Source organism: Narcine bancroftii, chromosome 2, assembly GCF_036971445.1.
Source record: "Narcine bancroftii isolate sNarBan1 chromosome 2, sNarBan1.hap1, whole genome shotgun sequence".
Taxonomy (NCBI): Eukaryota; Metazoa; Chordata; class Chondrichthyes; order Torpediniformes; family Narcinidae; genus Narcine; species Narcine bancroftii.
The window spans coordinates 81823226-81842020 of NC_091470.1; the positions used below are offsets into that span (position 1 = coordinate 81823226).

The 18795-nt window shown below is 38.6% G+C and overlaps 1 protein-coding gene across 3 annotated transcripts in view; it reads left to right on the top strand.

Annotated features, from left to right (window-relative positions):
- The window catches only part of ino80 (INO80 complex ATPase subunit), a 282382-nt gene that overhangs the window by 216802 nt on the left and 46785 nt on the right, over positions 1–18795 (top strand). For all 3 annotated transcript variants that reach the window (XM_069917252.1, XM_069917251.1, XM_069917253.1), the window contains one exon: positions 13684–13811. In XM_069917252.1, coding sequence (XP_069773353.1) covers positions 13684–13811 — 128 coding nt within the window. The remainder of the gene's footprint in view (positions 1–13683; positions 13812–18795) is intronic.

Consider the following 18795-nt stretch of genomic DNA (forward strand, 5'->3'; position numbering starts at 1 on the left):
TTGGGGAGGTCACATATATTTATAATAGCACCTTTTTATATACGGGCCCCTATATTGTCCACATAGGGTTGCCATATTTTTTATAAATATGTCATATTTATTCATTAGATTGTATGTAATTTTTTTTCCATAGGAAACCTACTGTTCATTTCTGTCTCCATTGTGCTATCTGTAGAGAGGAGTCAGACTTCCAAGTAATCGTAATACATTTTTTAGCCACAACTAAAGCTATTTTAACAAATGACATTTGGAATTTAGTTAGTTTATTACTTATTTCAATAAAGTTTTTCTTGTTAGTATTTCAGTAATGTCCTGCTGGAATGGACTCAGCTTCACACACGACCACGTAGTATGTACAAATGTTTCTATTTCTCTTCCACATCCAAAACACATCTCCGATATTTCAGATTTTGATTTATGTAATTTCTGTGGTGTGAGATATAATTAGTTTAGAAAATTATTATTGTACTAATCTGTATCTTGTATTTACAATTGATGTCATGCTGTCCAAACAGACCAGCATCTTTCCATTATTGCAACTCCTAAATCCAACTCCCATCTCTCTCTTGATCTCTGTATACCTGGTTTTACACTTGCATTTTGGAGAGCAAAGTAAATTTTGGTGTGTTCCCCCATTCATTCTAACTCACTAATTTCAGGTGGGGCCAAGTTTGGTCCCAGTCTTTCTGTTGAATGATCTTAACTGGAGAAAACAAAAGAATGTCCTATTAACTACTCCATACTTATTTCTTAATTGTTCAAAAGACATAAACGATCCTTCCAAATAACAATCATCGACTTATCTTATTCCTTTGTCATACCATGCATTCAATATTTTGTTACCCAGATTCATAGGCAGTAGTACATTTTTAGATAATTGTGCCCTCAGTGATATACCTGCTTTTTCCTCAATACATTCATTTATTTCTTTCCATATTCTAATCATGTGTATTAATATAGGATTGTCCATTTTTTTGTTATTGACAACAATTCATTTATAAATAAAGTCCTCATTGTCTCCTCTTTTATTGAGTTCAGTCTCATTCGAATCTACGAAGGGGGACTGTTTTAATTAAAGAAAGATGATAGAAATCTTGTTTGTGCTGATAGATATACTTCTTAAAATCCAGAAGTCTAAGTTCTCCCAGTTTATAGTCCCATGTAAACATTTCCAGTGCAATTCTTGGTATTTTGTTATTTCATAGGAATTGTCTTATACAATTATGTAATAATTTATAGAGATTTTTAGTTAGTACAATAGCTGATGATTGAAAGATACTGTAGTCTTGGCATTACCTTTATTTTTATTCAATTTACCCTTCTTATTAATGTAATTGGCAGATCTTTTCATTTCTGTAAATATTTTTCTATCTTTTTGGGTAGAGGATTATAATTAAGCTTATATAAATTCTGTAAATTATCATGTCATTATTTCTAAATATTTAATTCCATCTTTCTTCCATTTAAATCTACTACCTTTTTGGTATCTTTCATAATCAAAATTCTGCTTTAGCATTATCTCCCTTTTGTCCATATTTATTTTGTATCCTGATATTCTTCCATATTTTTCTAACATTGTTTGTAATCTTAGCAATAATTCAGCTGGGTCAGACAAATATAACAGCACATCATCAGCAAATAAACTAATTTTATGGTCTTCTTGTCCTACTTTGAAGACCTTAATATCTGGATCCCTTCTTATAATCTCCGCCAGGGGTTCAGTAGTTAGGATGAATAATGCTGGTGAAAGGGGACACTCCTCTCTACTCAATCTACTCAAGGGAAAAATAGAAGACATTCAGTTATTAGTTATAATTTTATCTTGTGGCTTATGATAAAGTTTTTATCCAATTTATGAATTTCCTAGCTATATCAATTTTTTCCAACGTTTTGTATAAGAAAGACCATTCTAGCCGGTCGAATGCCTTTTTTTTTGCATCTGGAGAAGTAATTATATTTGGATTCAACTTTGATTTTGCCATATGTATTATATTGAATAATCTATTTAGACTATTTGAAAAATGTCTTCCTTTAATGAATCCCACTTGATCGGATGTATTAATTTTGGTAAAACTCACCCAATCTATTAGCTAGTGCCTTTGCTAGAATTCTGCATTCAGAAGTGATATTGGTCTGTATGATGAGGTTTTTAATGGGTCTCTACCTTTCTGCAGTAGCACTGTAATTATAGCAGTTGAAAAAGTTTCCAGGAGGGTTTGGGACTCCACTGCCTGGTCTAACACATCCATCAAAAGGGGCATTAATAAATCTTTAAATTGCCTATAGAACTCAGGAGGGAACCCATCTTCCTTTGGGGACTTATTAGCTTGAAAAGTACCCAGAGCTTTCTCTATTTCTTCCCTTATAAAAAGTGCATCTAAATCATCTTTTTCTCCCTTTTCTAGTTTAGGAAGTTCAAAATTTGTTAAAAATTCTTCCATCTTGTTTTCATCTCGTACTAATTTTGAAATATATATATATATATATATATATATATATAGTTTTGTCTAAACATATTGTTTATTTCTTTTTTTATTGTATGCTATAGTATCAGCTGCTTCTATTGCATTTATCATTCTGGATGACTCCTCTGCTTTAACCTGACAAGCAAGATAACACTGTATGTTTATTCTCCTTGCTCATAATATTTTTGTTTAGTTTTTAGTATCATTCTTTTCGGTTCTAAATTTTTATAGTGTGTTATAATGTAACTTTTTATTCTCCAATATTTTATATTTTTCTTGTGTTCCTGATATCTGATATTTTTCCAATTTGTTATATCCTTCTCTAAACTTTCTAAATCTCTTGCGTATTCTCTCAAGGTTTTGAATTATAAGAAATAATTTGTCTCCTCAAGTAAGCTTTGCGTATCCCATATTAGAAAACTATTGTCAGTGAAAGAAAGATTGTTTTCACAAAATATTTCTATCTGTCTCTTAATAAATTCACAACAATTCTTCCTCTTCAATAATGTAACATTAAGACACCATCTGAACATACTTTCTTGCTTTTCTGTTATCATAATAGTTAACATTAATGGTGAGTGGTCTGATAAAAGTCCTGCCAAATACTCAGTCTACTTTGTAACTGAGCAGACATTAAAAATAGGTCAATCCTTGTATGTGAGTCATGTGCCCTTCAATAGATGAATAGTCTCTTTCTCAGGGGTTGAACCACCTCCATATATCAATTAAAATGATAATATCATTTTTACAGCTTTCATCCTTGTTATTGTTCTCGCTGATTTTTCCACTATTGGATCTAAACAAAAATAGAACTCTACTCCAATCAATTTATTTTGTCTTTCCCCTGCAGGTTTTAAAAATATATCTTTCATAAAGACTAGATTGTCATAATTTGGGGGATAAATGTTCATAAATGTCCATGATTCTGTGTAAATTTTGCAATGTGCCATTACAAATCTTCCAACTTGATCAGTTAATGTCTCTTCTATTATTATTATTGGTATATTTTTATTAATTAAAATTGCTACATCTCTTGCTTTTGCCTTACCCATTCTCTTTTTAATTTTGCATGTTCCAATTTGGTAAGATGTGTTTCTTGTAAAAGGACTATATCTGCCTTTAATTTTTTTCAGTATGCCAAGATCCATTTTCTCTTCACCATCCCTTTAATACCATTAATATTAAAACTAATAAATTTCCATATTCTTCTTTAAAACTATTTTTTCAACAGTAAAATCTCTTTGACTCTTTAAATAATAAAATGGCCCTTCCCCTTTATGAAAAACACACAATGTCCTTGTCCTGATGGTGACGTATATGTAGAGCCCCAAAAGCCTGCAAAAAAAAAGCCGGTGGAATCTCTCAAGGAAGAAGAATCCCTCCCTTTAGCTTTTTTTTTGTTAATTCTTTCTGGCCCCATTCTCCCCTTTACTCCAGAGCTTCCACCTTGCTACTACTTTTCCCAGATTTTTTGTTTCCTTTTTATTGAGCTCTCCATGAACACTTCTATACATTTTACTTATAAATAATAAACATGAGACGGTTTAATAAAGATCGGGCTAAAGTCTTGAAAAAATAGTACCTTTTCATGATCAACCTCAAGAGTAATCATGTGCAGCTCCAAGAATTATCTCCTGTTCTCGGTAGGTTAAAAGTCTCACCAGAACTGGTCTTGGTCTCTGACCACTGGCTCTTATAGGTCCGAGTGTTCAGAGAGCTCTCTCAATATGCAGTTTTTCTCCAAATTTGTCTTCTCCCAACACTTGTAGGATCCATTTTTTGAAAAATATTTACCAAGTCTCTTCCTTTGATTCCTTCCTTTAGCCCAATAATTTTGGACATTGTTCTGTCAACTGAAGTTCTCCATATGGTCAATTTTTTCTCCATTCTTTGGCTTTATTTTTCCAAAAACTCAAGTTTTTCATGTGTTTTTGCCATTCTCTCCATCAGGTCTTTAACCACCTCTTTTATTTCAGTCATGTTTTCTGTCAGATCTCTCATCACCGTTTCAACACTTTGAATCAGTTACTCAAATTATCGATTTTTTTCCAGGATGATGCTCAATTCTTGACCCATTCCCCAGTTTACCTGGTTCTGCCGGTCCCGACACCATTTTTTGCACCGCTCCCTTTCGGACTTTCACCTTATGTTCCTGGTTGAATAGTCTTTGTTTTTGCTGCCTTGGCTTCTTTGTACTAGCTTTATCCATTTTTGATAAAGAAAATATTAATTTTCAAGTTTTAACCGTCTATTTAGCACTCTTCACGGAGAACTCAGCTTAAACACGACTGTCTAGGTTCTTCACCTGACCATGCGCCTTCCATAGTGCTACCTAATTGCACCTTGGAAAGTTGGATTTGGAAAATTAGTATAACTCACTGCTGAATATCCAGTCGTTGTTTCTCCTGCACCTTCATGGTTGATCCAGTTAGATTCCTGGTCAATAAAAATACAATAGATCTGAGCAGGAGGCACCACCCACTGCCCTATTGAGACTACTCTGCCATGCAGTTAGATTATGGCTGATCTGGCTGTGGACTCTGCTCCATTGAACCATCTCTTCCCATAAACTCTTAATTTTCCTATATTCAGAACTCTGTCTGAGATTTAATAAGCCAGCCTCCACTGTTTCATTCGGCAGAGAATTCCATGGATTCACAACTTTTTTTGAGAAGTAATACCTTCTTCTCTCAGGCTTAAATCTATTCACCGAAACTTGAGGCTCTGTCGCCTAGTTCTTTTTTCATCTGCCAGTGGAAACAGCGTCTCTAACTTGTGTATTTCTTTCATAATTTTACTTCTATAAAATTCCTCTTCCTTGTAAGCTCCCATGAGTAGAGTCCCACTCGGCTCAATCTCTCCTCGAAAGCTAAACCCCCTCATTTCTGGAAGTAACCTGGTGAACCTCCTTGCATCACTGCAAAGCTCCATATCTCCGCAGGTAAGGAAACAAGAACTGCATGTGGTCCTCCAGATGCACCCATATCAGTACAGTTTCAGCAGATCCTCCCTGCACTTGAATTTTTTTCTCCGTTGATTATGATGAGAGTTTGTCATAATGTACAGATTTACACACAAAGATCAGCGTGTACAGAGCCGTTGACATACCCACGCTCCTGTTCGGCTCCGAATCATGGGTCCTCTACCGGCATCACCTACGGCTCCTAGAACACTTCCATCGGCTCTGTCTCCGCTCCATCCTCAACATTCATTGGAATGACTTCAACACCAACATCGAAGTACAGATGCAGCAAAATTCTTGCTTGCTGCCATCATACAAATACCTAAGATACACCAACTACAGTATATAAATTTAAATTACCAAGACAGGAAAAGAGATGATATAAACTGGGAGAGATAAATAAATATCAATAGTTGCAATTAATGCAAGGGGAAAAAAGTTTCAACATCGCATTTGCCTTCATGATTACGTGCTGCATCTCTTTTGGTGTCCATTCACAAACACTTGCAGGTTGTTCAGCACAGCAGTATGCTGCAACTTGACAGAGTTTAAATAGTAGTTCATTTGATTGATTTTCCTCAAGTGGATGACCTTACATTTATCTGAGTTTTTAATCTGTTTTTTAATTATTCTTTGTAAATAAGCACAACTGTCCTTGGAAGTCTTTCTTTGACAGGATTAATGCGCTTAATTCAATCGGTGATGCTTTAGCTCCAAACAGAGAAATAATAAGTATAATAACTGAATTAAAGCACAAGCTCAGATGTTGCTGTTTATCCGTGCATCTTTTGTCTTCCTTGAATATCTTTGACAAGACTTTTGAAGTGGGGAGTTGATTGGGCCATGGCTGCTGCAATTTTTTAAAAACATTGCAAGGTTAAACAAGTTCTGAGAATTGTTGCCAGCCAGAGACTGTTTGAGATCCTCATTCCATCTATCCACCTTATCCCAATTGTTATCCCTCTCCAAATATATTCCAATAATTCAACTCCTTGCACTATTTTGTATTTTATTTTTAATGAATCCCTTTCAATTCCTTCCAATTACCCCATGCTCATTTTAACTGGATTTGAACCCCACATCACAGTGAGTGTGCAGCCTATTATCAATGTACTTCTCTGACAAAACTTCAGTGAGATCACCTCTAAGAAGTCTGTCATTTGCCTAATTACCCCTATCTTTCTCTCTTACTGCTGAAATGACTGGAAATGCACATACAAGGGTTCCAAATAGCAATCAGAAAAATTTAAGGAAGTGTGTAGTTTTTGGAAGCAATAAATTTGATTATAAAGTGAAAGAAACACTTAAAAATTCATGTGTTGTGAATGAATTTGGTGAGATGAGGTGCAAATACAGGTTGATAACCTCTCAACAGGATCCAAATTTTTTTACTGATGGACTAAAACGATGTTTTAGAATAAATGGTTTCAAGAATGCTGTCAGCAGTGATGTTGTTTGATCTCTGTTCTGTTATTAACTCTCTGCCTTGAATTAAGTTTCTTTGATATTCAGACTTGACTATCATTACAGATTTGTTTCAGGTTCTTAATGGGCATGGAAGGCAGATTTAAAATAATTGAGGAATGGATTGAAGAAATAAAGAAATATTTCACTCATAATGTGATAACAGTCAGTAACTCGCTGCCTAAAAGGACATTAGAGGCAGGAATAAATAAAACTGCTGGAGAAACTCAGCAATCATGAAGCATTCATAGAAAGTAACCTTATAGTGATATCTTTGTCACATTAAACGGAAGGGGCCATGTTTTTCTCCATGAGTGGTTGCACTTCAGAGATATTTCATCATTTTTGAGGAATACTGAGGAGCCCTGAGGATGTGGAAAATGCTTTATGAATCATTTTCTTTAACAGGCATAGTACAATCAACTTTACCTTTTTACCTGGGCTGCATTGATTCTTGCTTTAACAGCGTCTGCAGACTTTCGTGTTTCACATAGCACAATTGACTGCAAAACATGTGGTAATGCAGTCTTCTGATTGGATTGCAGTTGACCAGTCTTTTAAAAAGTAAATTATTTATGGCCCTTTATACACTTTGTTCACAAGGTGTTTATAAAGTGTACACCTCATAATATAAGGTGTAAAGAGATGTTGTGCTGTCAGTATGAAATATGAAATCTTCAAGTGAGCTGGAAGGCAGTAGTGAAACTAGAAGAGCCAATTTTGGCCTCTGCTGTCTGTGATAGGTTTGTATCTTCTTCTCATGACTGTGTTGGTTTCTCTGTGCCCCTGTTGTGTAGGTGAGTTGCAAGAGTGAAGAGTTTTTTAAAAATATATAAATTTATGTTTGTTGGCACAGATTTAGTGGGCTGTTTCTGTGCTGTTTGACTGAGTTTTGAGTTATTCTTTGATATTTGTAATTGTCCTGATCTGGTGAGGAGAAAAATTAATTTTGAATAGGAAAGCCAAGGGTTACATTCTTTCTCATTCTCACGCCATCTAAACTATGCCCCCTCCAAAATGATGTCAGCAGCATTAAATCAAACTGCAATTTTCCTTTCCCAGCCATTTTTCTATAGTTAATTTTCCTGTAATATAAACATTTAGAGACTTGTAATAATACATTAATTCATGTTTCCAGTCGGAATCTGTCCCTGGGGAAGCGAGCCTGACAGTATGAAGTGAACCCCGCCTACACAGTAGTGCTTCCTGGCAATGTCCTTGCTGCCAATACTGAGCCATCCTGCACTCTGCTGCCAGCATTGCCCATCGCATTCAGTCTCTGCATAGCAAGAAAGAACAAAATATTCCAAGATAAAAAGGAGCATTGCTGTTGTCCATGGCTTGCATCGAAGCACAGTAGATTTGCATTTTCAGGATGCGCCATTCTTCTGATCTCCAACAACTCTTGGGTTTGTTTCCCAGAGCTAGCAGAATGCTGCCAGTCGACTATTGATATGTAGTGATGCTGAACTATGAGGTGTACAAGATATTATACGTCGGCCAGATTGTTTCTGTATAGCTTACCTCCACAGGCAGCAATTTGATAACCATTATTTTTCTGCTACCTACTAAATCTGGGATGACAATTCTCTCCCTGGAGTTGATTAGCAGGTCCCATCTCAAAATTTGTGTGCTGTCGAAGCTTTCCAAAGACACTGATGTTTACAAATATTTTAAAATCAATTCCAAAATTATTCCTACTATTTTTAGTATTTTGATAAAAGTAAAACACTAATTTATTTAAATTGATTGTTTTCTTCTGTCTACCTGTAACCCCTTGGCAAGAAAGAGTGCAGAATTGAGCATCTGTTTGAGGGATAGGAAAGGTGTGGCAAGCCCATCAGAGCAAAATGAATATAATTGTGGCCTCAATGCTGGGAATGTTTGTGGAATGTTTGTCTGGGAGAGGTTGCTTTTGTGGATTTGCTGATTTTCCTGGTGGATTTAGAGGATTTTGCTAAGGTTGCATTGAGGGTGAATGTGGTAGTTTTGGAAGCATACAGGAGAGCAAAGAACATGTTTTTTAATGGGTTTGATCTTTATTTCCTCATGGCCAAAGGCTACTCAAGGATAGAAAAGTTGACAGTTGTGTTTGGGGTATGAAGCAACTTTACACCAGTCTGGATTGAGATTGTATATGTTGTTATTGCACCTGTTGGTTCAGATCATATGTCATTTGAATCGGGTAAAATGGAGACTAATATTCACAAAAACTTAGTTGGAGAAAGAATATTCCATCATCCCTCTTAACTGACAGATTGAGATGAGAACAGAAAAACCGGCTTATGGTTGATGTTCCTTCCACTGTTTAGGTTCTGACTCAAGGTGGATGGAATCCACATTGTGATGTGAGGATTAGTTTAGCCCTTTGGAGTCGAGATACTCTTCCTTGTAACAGACAACAGGAGATAATGAATGCTCATTGTTTATAAATCAAGCTTTTTTATATGTAAAACCATTTTGTGATACATGTTTGACATTATTTGGTAGCCATGGTTCTTCTTTTCACTTTTTACCCTTGTGCCTTACTTATTGACTGTACAAAATGTTGCCAGCCACATGTTGTCAGTGGAACTCCATTTAGGCAATGTCTTTGAAAATATAAATGTATACTTCATCAGCTAGTCAATGTAAAAACCACAGTGATGTCAGTGGCTTCATTATCAAACAGCCTTGCACATCTAACCGTTTATTCTTCTCCATGGATGTTGTCTTTTAATTTTGCTTGTTGTCCAATTTTATGCTTGCAATCAAAATTCACTTTTTGTGATATCCCAACCCTGATGGTACAGAATTATGTTGAGTTTGAACCAGTGAAACTTTTTTAAAATTACAAATCTTTGATCTGATCTGGAGCTTTCTAAAAAAAACTCGCCATCTGTCTCTAGTAACTGATAGCAGTGGGCATGCTGTAAGCAGGAAGGGAGTTAGGTGCAATTCTGCAAACAACAAAGAAATTGAGGCTGGGAGGCAGCTCATGGCCTTGGTTGTGAACAGTAAAGACTTGTGGGGAGGCATTCCACCCTTTGAGGGTGATGACCACTCAAAGCTGCCTTACAAAAGTGAGCATATTAACCTGGGATATCGCAACTTTTTCAGCAGTTATGTTCAAGTATCGAACTAGTCGATAGTCGTGTCATTGTCAATGTGTCATTGTGGTATAAGCCTATATTCTTTAGCAAGTGAAAAAGAAAAAAAAACAAAGATAGCTTTCCTCAATGCTTGACATAAATAACAAAGATATCTCCTGGGGAAAGTGGAGACTCCAGATGAAAATGGAAACAACAAGGGACACTCAACAGCCTGAATGCCATAACCTGTTGTAAACCCAAATCCAATAAAGAAGCTGACGGCAAAGCTTCACTCTCAAAGGAAATCATCACCTTCTACGACCAATTTGATGAAAGTAACAGCAAAGAACCATGTCTCTGCACTCCCACGTCCCCTGACAATCCCACCCTGTCCCTATCTGAAGATAACCTGTGTGCTGCCTGCAGGAGAGTGAATCTAAGGAAAGCATCCAGCCTGGATGGAGTTCCTGGCTGAGTACTAAAGATTTGTGCTGATCAACTTTCAAAAGTATTCACAGATATCTTCAATATCTCACTCCAGTAGGGCGTGGTACCCACCTGTTTCAAACAGACGTCAATCATACTGGTGCCCAAGAAGAGTGTAGTAACCTGCCTTAACAACTATCGACCAGTAGCACTAACATCAACAGTGATGAAGCGTTTTGAAAGGCTGGTGAAGAAACATTTCAACTCCAGTCTAAGTGATAACATGGATCAATTCCAATTTGCCTATCCTGGCTACAGGTCCATGGCAGATACCATCTCATTGGCCCTACACAAAGCCCTGGAACATCTGGACAACAAAGATGCATACATCAAGATGCTCTTTATTGACTACAGTTCAGCATTTAACACCATCATCCCCTCAAAACTGATCAGCAAACTCCAAGACTTGGGAGTTCACACCCCATTGCGAAATTGGATTGTGGATTTCCTCACCTCCAGACCACAATCAGTAAAGATTGATAAGAACTTCTCCACAATCTCCATCAGTACTGGAGCACTATAGGGCTGTGTTCTGAGCCCCCTGCTCTACTCACTTTACACCTATGACTGTGTAGCTCAGTATGACAATAACACCATCTACAAATTTGCCGACGATACCACAGTAGTGGGTTGCATAAAGGAAAGGGATGAGTTAGCATACAGCAGAAAGACTGAAAAAATGGTGCACCAAGAACAATCTTGCACTCGATATCACCAAAACTAAGGAGCTCATTGTTGACTTCAGGAAAGGAAAGCAAGAGGAATACAATCCAGTGAACAATGAGGTATCAAAAGTGGAGAGGGTGAGCACATTTAGGTTCTTGGGAGTCACTATTCGGAGGATATTTCCTGGGCCCAGAACACCAATGGCATCGTGAAGAAAGCATATTAGTGCCTCTAATACCTCAGGAGTTTGCAGAGATATGGGGTATGATTCTCACTTGAGGTGTGAGAGGTTCTGGGTTCAAATCCCAGATGAGTCCCCAAAAATGTTATGAGGCCAGAGGACCCCAAAACCCTGCAGCAATGGATATTCATCAAGAAAAATGATAACTTAAACAAAAGTTGCTTTTAATTATCTTTAAACATGAAAACAGGATCAAACTTTAACTTATTACTATTAACTTAGCTAACCTAACTTATCACCCGTCTAATTCTAAGCGCATGTGTATGTAATGTGTGTGTAAGTTCAGAAAAGTTCTTTGATTCACAGTCCAATCTCAATTCTCATTCCTCCAAGTTCACTGGTTGCAGTTAATTCTCATATTGTGCACAGAATTTAATATTTATGAATTTCACCAGGCTTTGGTGCTTCAAAGGTAAATGGTTACCGCTCAGGAAGGTTCTTGTCGATTTTCAGAGAGAGATTTGTTCGCTAGACACCCACAACTGATTCCTTGTAACCAGCCACTTCAGTGTCTTACCGAAGAAACTTGCCCCATCAGGGTTCTCCAGATGGTAACCTCTTTCTTTCAAGTCACCATATAGTTCCTTTTTGTTTATCTTATTTCTTGCACGAACCACAAGGGCTTTGACCAAGCTGAACTAAGCACTCACAACCCATCTTCCAAAATGAGATTTTGCTGCTGACTGTAAAACTGCAGAACTGAATTCTGTCCCTCTCTCTCTCTCTCTGTCAGAGAGAAAGCCTGTTTTTCTCTCTCTGCTTACGAAACCACATGACCCTCTTGGAACAACAAGTTCCCTCCAGATAGCCTGCAGGTCCGAGAGATCTTTCATCTGTTGTGTTTTTGTAAACAACAATCCATTAGTGACATCTCTTAGGCACTCTCCAAAGCTTTTGCAAAGGCTCTTGGCGCCAGCCTGTCTAGCATGAGCAGATCGCCAGTGTTTTAGATAAGATCTGTTTTAAAGTGACCTACACTAAAAAACCTGCTCCAATTTATCTCCCAAAAACATATCTAAATACAATACAAATACAACATAATCTGTCACAGTATGACATTAGAAACCTTGGGAAATCTCTACAGAAGTGTGGTGGAAAGTGTGCTGACTGGCTGCATCACAGTCTGGTATGGAAACACCAATACCCCTGAGCATAAAGCCCTACAAAAGGTTGTGGACACAGCCCAGGTCATCACAGGCAACAACAAACTCAATCAGGGACTTATTTAAGGGCTCTTACTTGTGTACTTTATTGATTTTCTTTGTTCTCCCTGTATTGCACAGTCAGCTTGTTTACATTTGTTATCTGTTTACAGTTCTTTTGATTGTTTACATGTTTTACGCTGAGTACAGTTCATTTTTTGCATTACCAATAAGTAGTAATTCTGCCATATCCACAAGAAAAAGGAATCTCAGGGTTATATGTGATGTTATGTATGTACTTTTGACAATAAATCTGAAATCTTTATCTTTGTGATGAAAAGATTGTTGCTGTTTTGAGTGCAATATACAAAAATGTTGGAAAAACTTGCTTTTGTGGGGTTTCCATTGCTCTGATTAAATGGACAATCTAGAATATTTGCGACATGAGGTTTCGGTAACTATCTACAAATATCAATTGAACATATTATTCAGCCCAAAGCCAATAGGGTGTCAGGATTGAAATTTAAGAACATATTATCCAGCCCAAAGCCAATACGGTGTCAGGATTGAAATTTTAAAAAAGCATTTAGAATCTGGATGGATTCAGGTTGGATTTAACGTGATTCAACTTTTGTCCTGAATGGCTATAACTTCAAAGCTACCCTGTTCACAGCGCTAATTTGCAACATTGGAAGAGACAATACAGTCAGTGAACTTTTCCCACATCTATTTGGCTTATTCTATATATTTTTTTCTCTTACATTTAAATAGATGAGTTCTACTCCCAATATAGTTTCTGGTTGAGCAGTTCAAGGCTTTAATTTGCTTAGATTTGCTAAAGTCAATTATACTGCCTTTGGCTACAATGCGGAAATTCCCAATGGGTCTTGCAGTCCATTGACATCCATTGGTTTTTGGTAGGAGGTGCCTTTGTGTTGGATAGCATGAAGTTTTGATGTAATACCTCCCACAAATACCCAGTGAAGATATATCTTCTTTCTTCTTTGGCTTGGCTTCGCGGACGAAGATTTATGTAGGGGATAAATGTCCACGTCAGCTGCAGGCTCGTTTGTGGCTGACAAGTCCGATGCGGGACAGGCAGACACGGTTGCAGCGGTTGCAGGGGAGAATTAGGACGAGTATGAAATCTAAACTTGAAAAGTAGTTTAATATCTCTCTATTTCAGATAAAGAAAGCCTGATCACAGACAGTGGGAAGCTGCATACCCTTGACATCCTCCTGACACGCCTTAAATCCCAGGGTCATCGTGTGCTCATTTACTCCCAGATGACACGGATGATTGATCTGCTGGAGGTGAGCAACTTGGTTCTTCATGAATTAAATATTAATTAGAATTACAAAAAGAAATGGACAACAGTTCTGGGGGGAAAAAATAATGCCTTCATGTTATTATTGCTGCTTTCCTTTTTTAAATCATGGTCATTGCACAGAGCACATCACCTTAAGTCTCAGGGTCTGTGCTGTTTGTAATGTGGGTCATTTTCTTTCATGCATTAAATCTTGCATTAAATGCAAGATAAATATTTTAAATTGATACCTATCATTACAAACTGGGATAATTTAATTTTGTATTTGGGTACATTATATCCTATTAATTTGCTCCAGAAGGCTTCTTTTTAATCCAGAAAGTTTCATGAGAATGTCCGAATGCAACTATGTGAAAATCCCAACAGGTTCATTGATCTAATAGAGGAATGTTGCATATACAATTATTTGTGGAAGCCTTTTTCTTTTCAGAAGAACATGCTGCATGTACAGGTACACAATTCTTTATCCGGAACCCTTGGGGGCCAGCGTGTTCTGAATTTTGGATTTTTCCGGATTTCGGAAAGCCCATCTGAATTGTGCTGCCTTATCCACCCCCACCCCCTTCCAGTCCCTCGGTCGCCTTCCCCCAACTGTGGTCCCTCGACTGCCCGGCCATCTCCCCCGACTTCGGTCCCTCAGCCGTCTGGCTGTCTCCCCTGTCCGCCGATCCCTCGGTTCTCTCCCCCAACTGCGGTCCACATTTGCCGGATTTTAGATGTCTGTATAATGTCTGGATCGTGTACCTGTATATTTTCACAGCAGACCACATTCTCAGGTCATGTGAAATGTTTGTACTCAGTTCTATTCAAGTTGGTGTTCATCAGAGTATCATGACAAAAAAAGTAACATCACTCTTTCCCCAACCCTCAGTTCTCTCCTTCCTATATTTATATGTTCTCTCCACAGATGCTGCCTGACCTGCTGATTATTTCCAATGGTTTCTGGTTTATTCCTCGTTTACAGTGTCAGTCAGTTCAGTGATAAGTTAAGCTGAGAACCAACACTCTTTGTCCCAAATTGAAAGCCCTGTAGGACATAGGGAGGCAAGAGCCACACACCATCCACTATTGATTTTTTTTACATACTGTATTGCACAGCCAGTTTATTTACATTCATTATCTGTTTACAGTTCTTTATTTGTTTACATGTACTTTTTTTTTACTACCAGTAAGTGGTAATTCTGCCTGACCCACAGTAAAAGGCAGATGACACTTTGGGCCTGAGCCCTTTTTTGGGAGTGCCAAAACAGGCAGAATAAAAAGCTGGGGGGGGGGGGGGGGATGCTCAAGCCAACAAGTAGAAGATAATAGGTGGATACATGTGGGAGGGTAGAAGAGAAAGAAGCTGAAATGATGGGGGGGGGGGGGGGGGGCAGAGACCCAAGAAAGATAGGAGAAGGAAGGGAGAGGGGAGTTGGAGGAAGACAAACAATGGAATCAAGGAAAGATATATTGGGAAGGGGGTTCTCAAGGGATGATGATAGTTTGCTCTGAATGGTAACATGGAAGGGGGGGGTGCGTGGCAGTTAATTCGCACCTAAAATTGGTTTCTTAAAGACTGAGTGGGTGTTGCAGCTAGAACCGGGTTTGGTTTGCAAACTGAAACTTGTTTAGTTTCATTTTCCTGCACTCCTTCGAAACTCACGGTTCTCTTTAAATATGTGGGTTTGTTTGAAAAAATTATTATACCACTGTGTAACATGAAATTAAAGTGTATTGGGGTAATAGAAGTACCATTCAACAGTTAGCCCATGTGATGTCACAGGGTGTTAGATTGTCAGAGATTTTGTTTATGTACTTTGCTTTTTTTTCATAATATTTAATCTTAATACACAAGTTTTGGTCTTTCACTTCAATGTAATTCTCGTCGTGTTGGCTCACTGTGGTTTGTCCCATTAAGAATGTTTTACAATAAAATCCCCAATATCCGGCACATACAGAGATTGCGGATACCAGATATGCGAATTTTACGGTTGCCTGAGACTCACTCTTACAATGCCTAACTAATACATTTGCATTAAGAATAAACGATAAAAACAGTACAAAATGTAAAGTAATTTGGAAAAAAAAATCAATATTGTCATCTTTAATTATATGAGTTCATGTTAATCAGATAATTCCCATAACTTACAAAATTTAAATTTGAGCCCTGGTTGCTGGCGCTGTAACAATGTTGCACTAACTGCTACGCCATCCATGCTGCCCTCATAATTACACCACACCCACTCCCCACCCCTCCCCAAGTTTACAGATTAAATCCTTATTAACATACTTGATACTAATAAAGATAAAGACTCTTACTAGGCAGGGATAGGGAAATGCTTTGAGAGAGTCTCCCAATCCGACATCAGCCGGCTCTTCATCCTGGGCCCCGCCAAATTATTCAAACACAACTTTATTCAAACTTTGTTCAAACAGCGGCAGCTGGCTGAATCTTTGCTCCCATCTTCATCAAGGGCGTGTGTGTTGCTCAGGAGAACGTTTATTTTTACAATTTAAAAAATGTATTTCAATTTGTATTCATATTTCAAAATATTTATTTATTTCCTTGATTTTTTTTTCTCTCTCTTGCCAGTTTGCTGGTTGCTTGAATTCTGGATATCAAGGATTTTACTGTTATTTGGCATGGATTGGCAGGGTTGTGTCATTTGAGATACCCTGAAGCTTACATTTTATAATGATTGCTGACATTCTCATGGGCTTGTTTGCAAAACAGCACCATTTAGTTGGTTTGTTCAAGTAGTTTACTGGGTTGTTGAGGCTCTGCATTCCAATACACTGGAAGCACTCAATAAAATGGGCAGCATTTGCTGCCTGACCTGCTGAGTGTTTTCACCATTGTTTTTATTTCTGGTTTCTAGCATTTGTAGATTATATTTTCCCCATCTCTCTTTGGCTTGGCTTCGCGGACGAAGATTTATGGAGGGGGTAAAAGTCCACGTCAGCTGCAGGCTCGTTTGTGGCTGACAAGTCCGATGCGAGACAGGCAGACACGGTTGCAGCGGCTGCAGGGGAAAAATGGTTGGTTGGGGTTGGGTGTTGGGTTTTTCCTCCTTTGCCTTTTGTCAGTGAGGTGGGCTCTCTGGTCTTCTTCAAAGGAGGTTGCTGCCCGCCAAACTGTGAGGCGCCAAGATGCACGGTTTGAGGCGATATCAGCCCACTGGCGGTGGTCAATGTGGCAGGCACCAAGAGATTTCTTTAGGCAGTCCTTGTACCTTTTCTTTGGTGCACCTCTGTCACGGTGGCCAGTGGAGAGCTCGCCATATAACACGATCTTGGAAAGGCGATGGTCCTCCATTCTGGAGACGTGACCCACCCAACGCAGCTGGATCTTCAGCAGCATGGACTCGATGCTGTCGACCTCTGCCATCTCGAGTACTTCGACATTAGGGATGAAAGCGCTCCAATGGATGTTGAGGATGGAGCGGAGACAACGCTGGTGGAAGCGTTCTAGGAGCCGTAGGTGATGCCGGTAGAGGACCCATGATTCGGAGCCGAACAGGAGTGTGGGTATGACAACGGCTCTGTATACGCTTATCTTTGTGAGGTTTTTCAGTTGGTTGTTTTTCCAGACACTTTTGTGTAGTCTTCCAAAGGCGCTATTTGCCTTGACGAGTCTGTTGTCTATCTCATTGTCGATCCTTGCATCTGATGATATGGTGCAGCTGAGATAGGTAAACTGGTTGATTTTAATGTACTGAAAATGTTGCGGTCATTTCTTTCTTGTATAGGCAAACCTAATCAATGATTTACAGTTGGTGATTTCCCAAATGGCAATTGTTTCACAGGTCTCATTGTAATTTCTGACCTCTAGACACATAAGCAGACTCTTTAGTATTCCTATATTTCTAATCAAAGCTTTTTTTGTGCTCTTATGATTTACATATGTCACCTTTATTAGAAAGTCTCTGGGACTGACTGGAGTAACCTGTTTAATGAAGGATCCTGAGCTCATTGTGACACCTGTGATTGTTGAGCATGTCAGCCATTAACACATCTTGAGATTACTTCTAGGTCTTTTAACTAAGATCAAGTCCAGATCACCTACTGCATGATTGCCGTCATGGGTGGGGGGGGTGCATTTATGGGTCATGCCCCCCCCAAACGAGTTTTTGTGCCCCACCACCACCACCGCAGTTACCCTAATGTCATTTCCTTCCCCCCCCCCACCACCACCAATTAGATTTGTTCTGGCAAAAACTTATCTACTGTGAGCTAATCAACTGGATCTGTGAGAAGTTGTAGCATCAAGAAGGAAGTGAAAAGAAGAGTAAAACAATTGAGAGCACTGTTGGAGCAGAAGAGATCGTCTGGTGTGAGCTGGCCTCCTGATGCAGGAGCAGATCCATGCTGGTTGGGGACCAATCGAACACCTTTCCAGCAGCAAGCCAACCTCCATCAGTCTCACGAGGATGGCTGTGGTAACTCCACAGGAGGACAAATGATCCAAAACACTGTCAGGGTGACAATGAAGAACATGGGTGGAGGCTCTCAGTTTTCCTTGGACCTCTATGTCAGGAAGGTGTTAATGAAATACTGCAAATTTGAGGCAATTGGATGTCACAAATAACAGTCACTTTGATGTGCCCTTTGAGACCCCAGTGAGATGCCAGAGGATACCCCGGGACTTCCTGGAGAAGGGGACTGTGTCTCTGTTCTCACTTTTCAAGGTGCAGCCTCTTCACCCTTCTAACATAGAAGGAACAAGTGAATACAGTGCACGTGTTCAACCCACATGTTCCAGTCATGGTCATGCTCACCTTACTGAGCCATTATGTCTAAGTAAACAAAGACATGTTTGGAATCTAAATCAGCATATACCAAGAGAAGATGAAGCTAGCAGAAGACAGCATAGGAGCCATCTGAAATTTGATTAAATTGCTCTACAAGGACATCCATGGTGCAATTCAAATCAATAGGTGGGAAACATAGCTTCCCCATCAATTCTGGAGTGAGGCAGGGTGCATAGA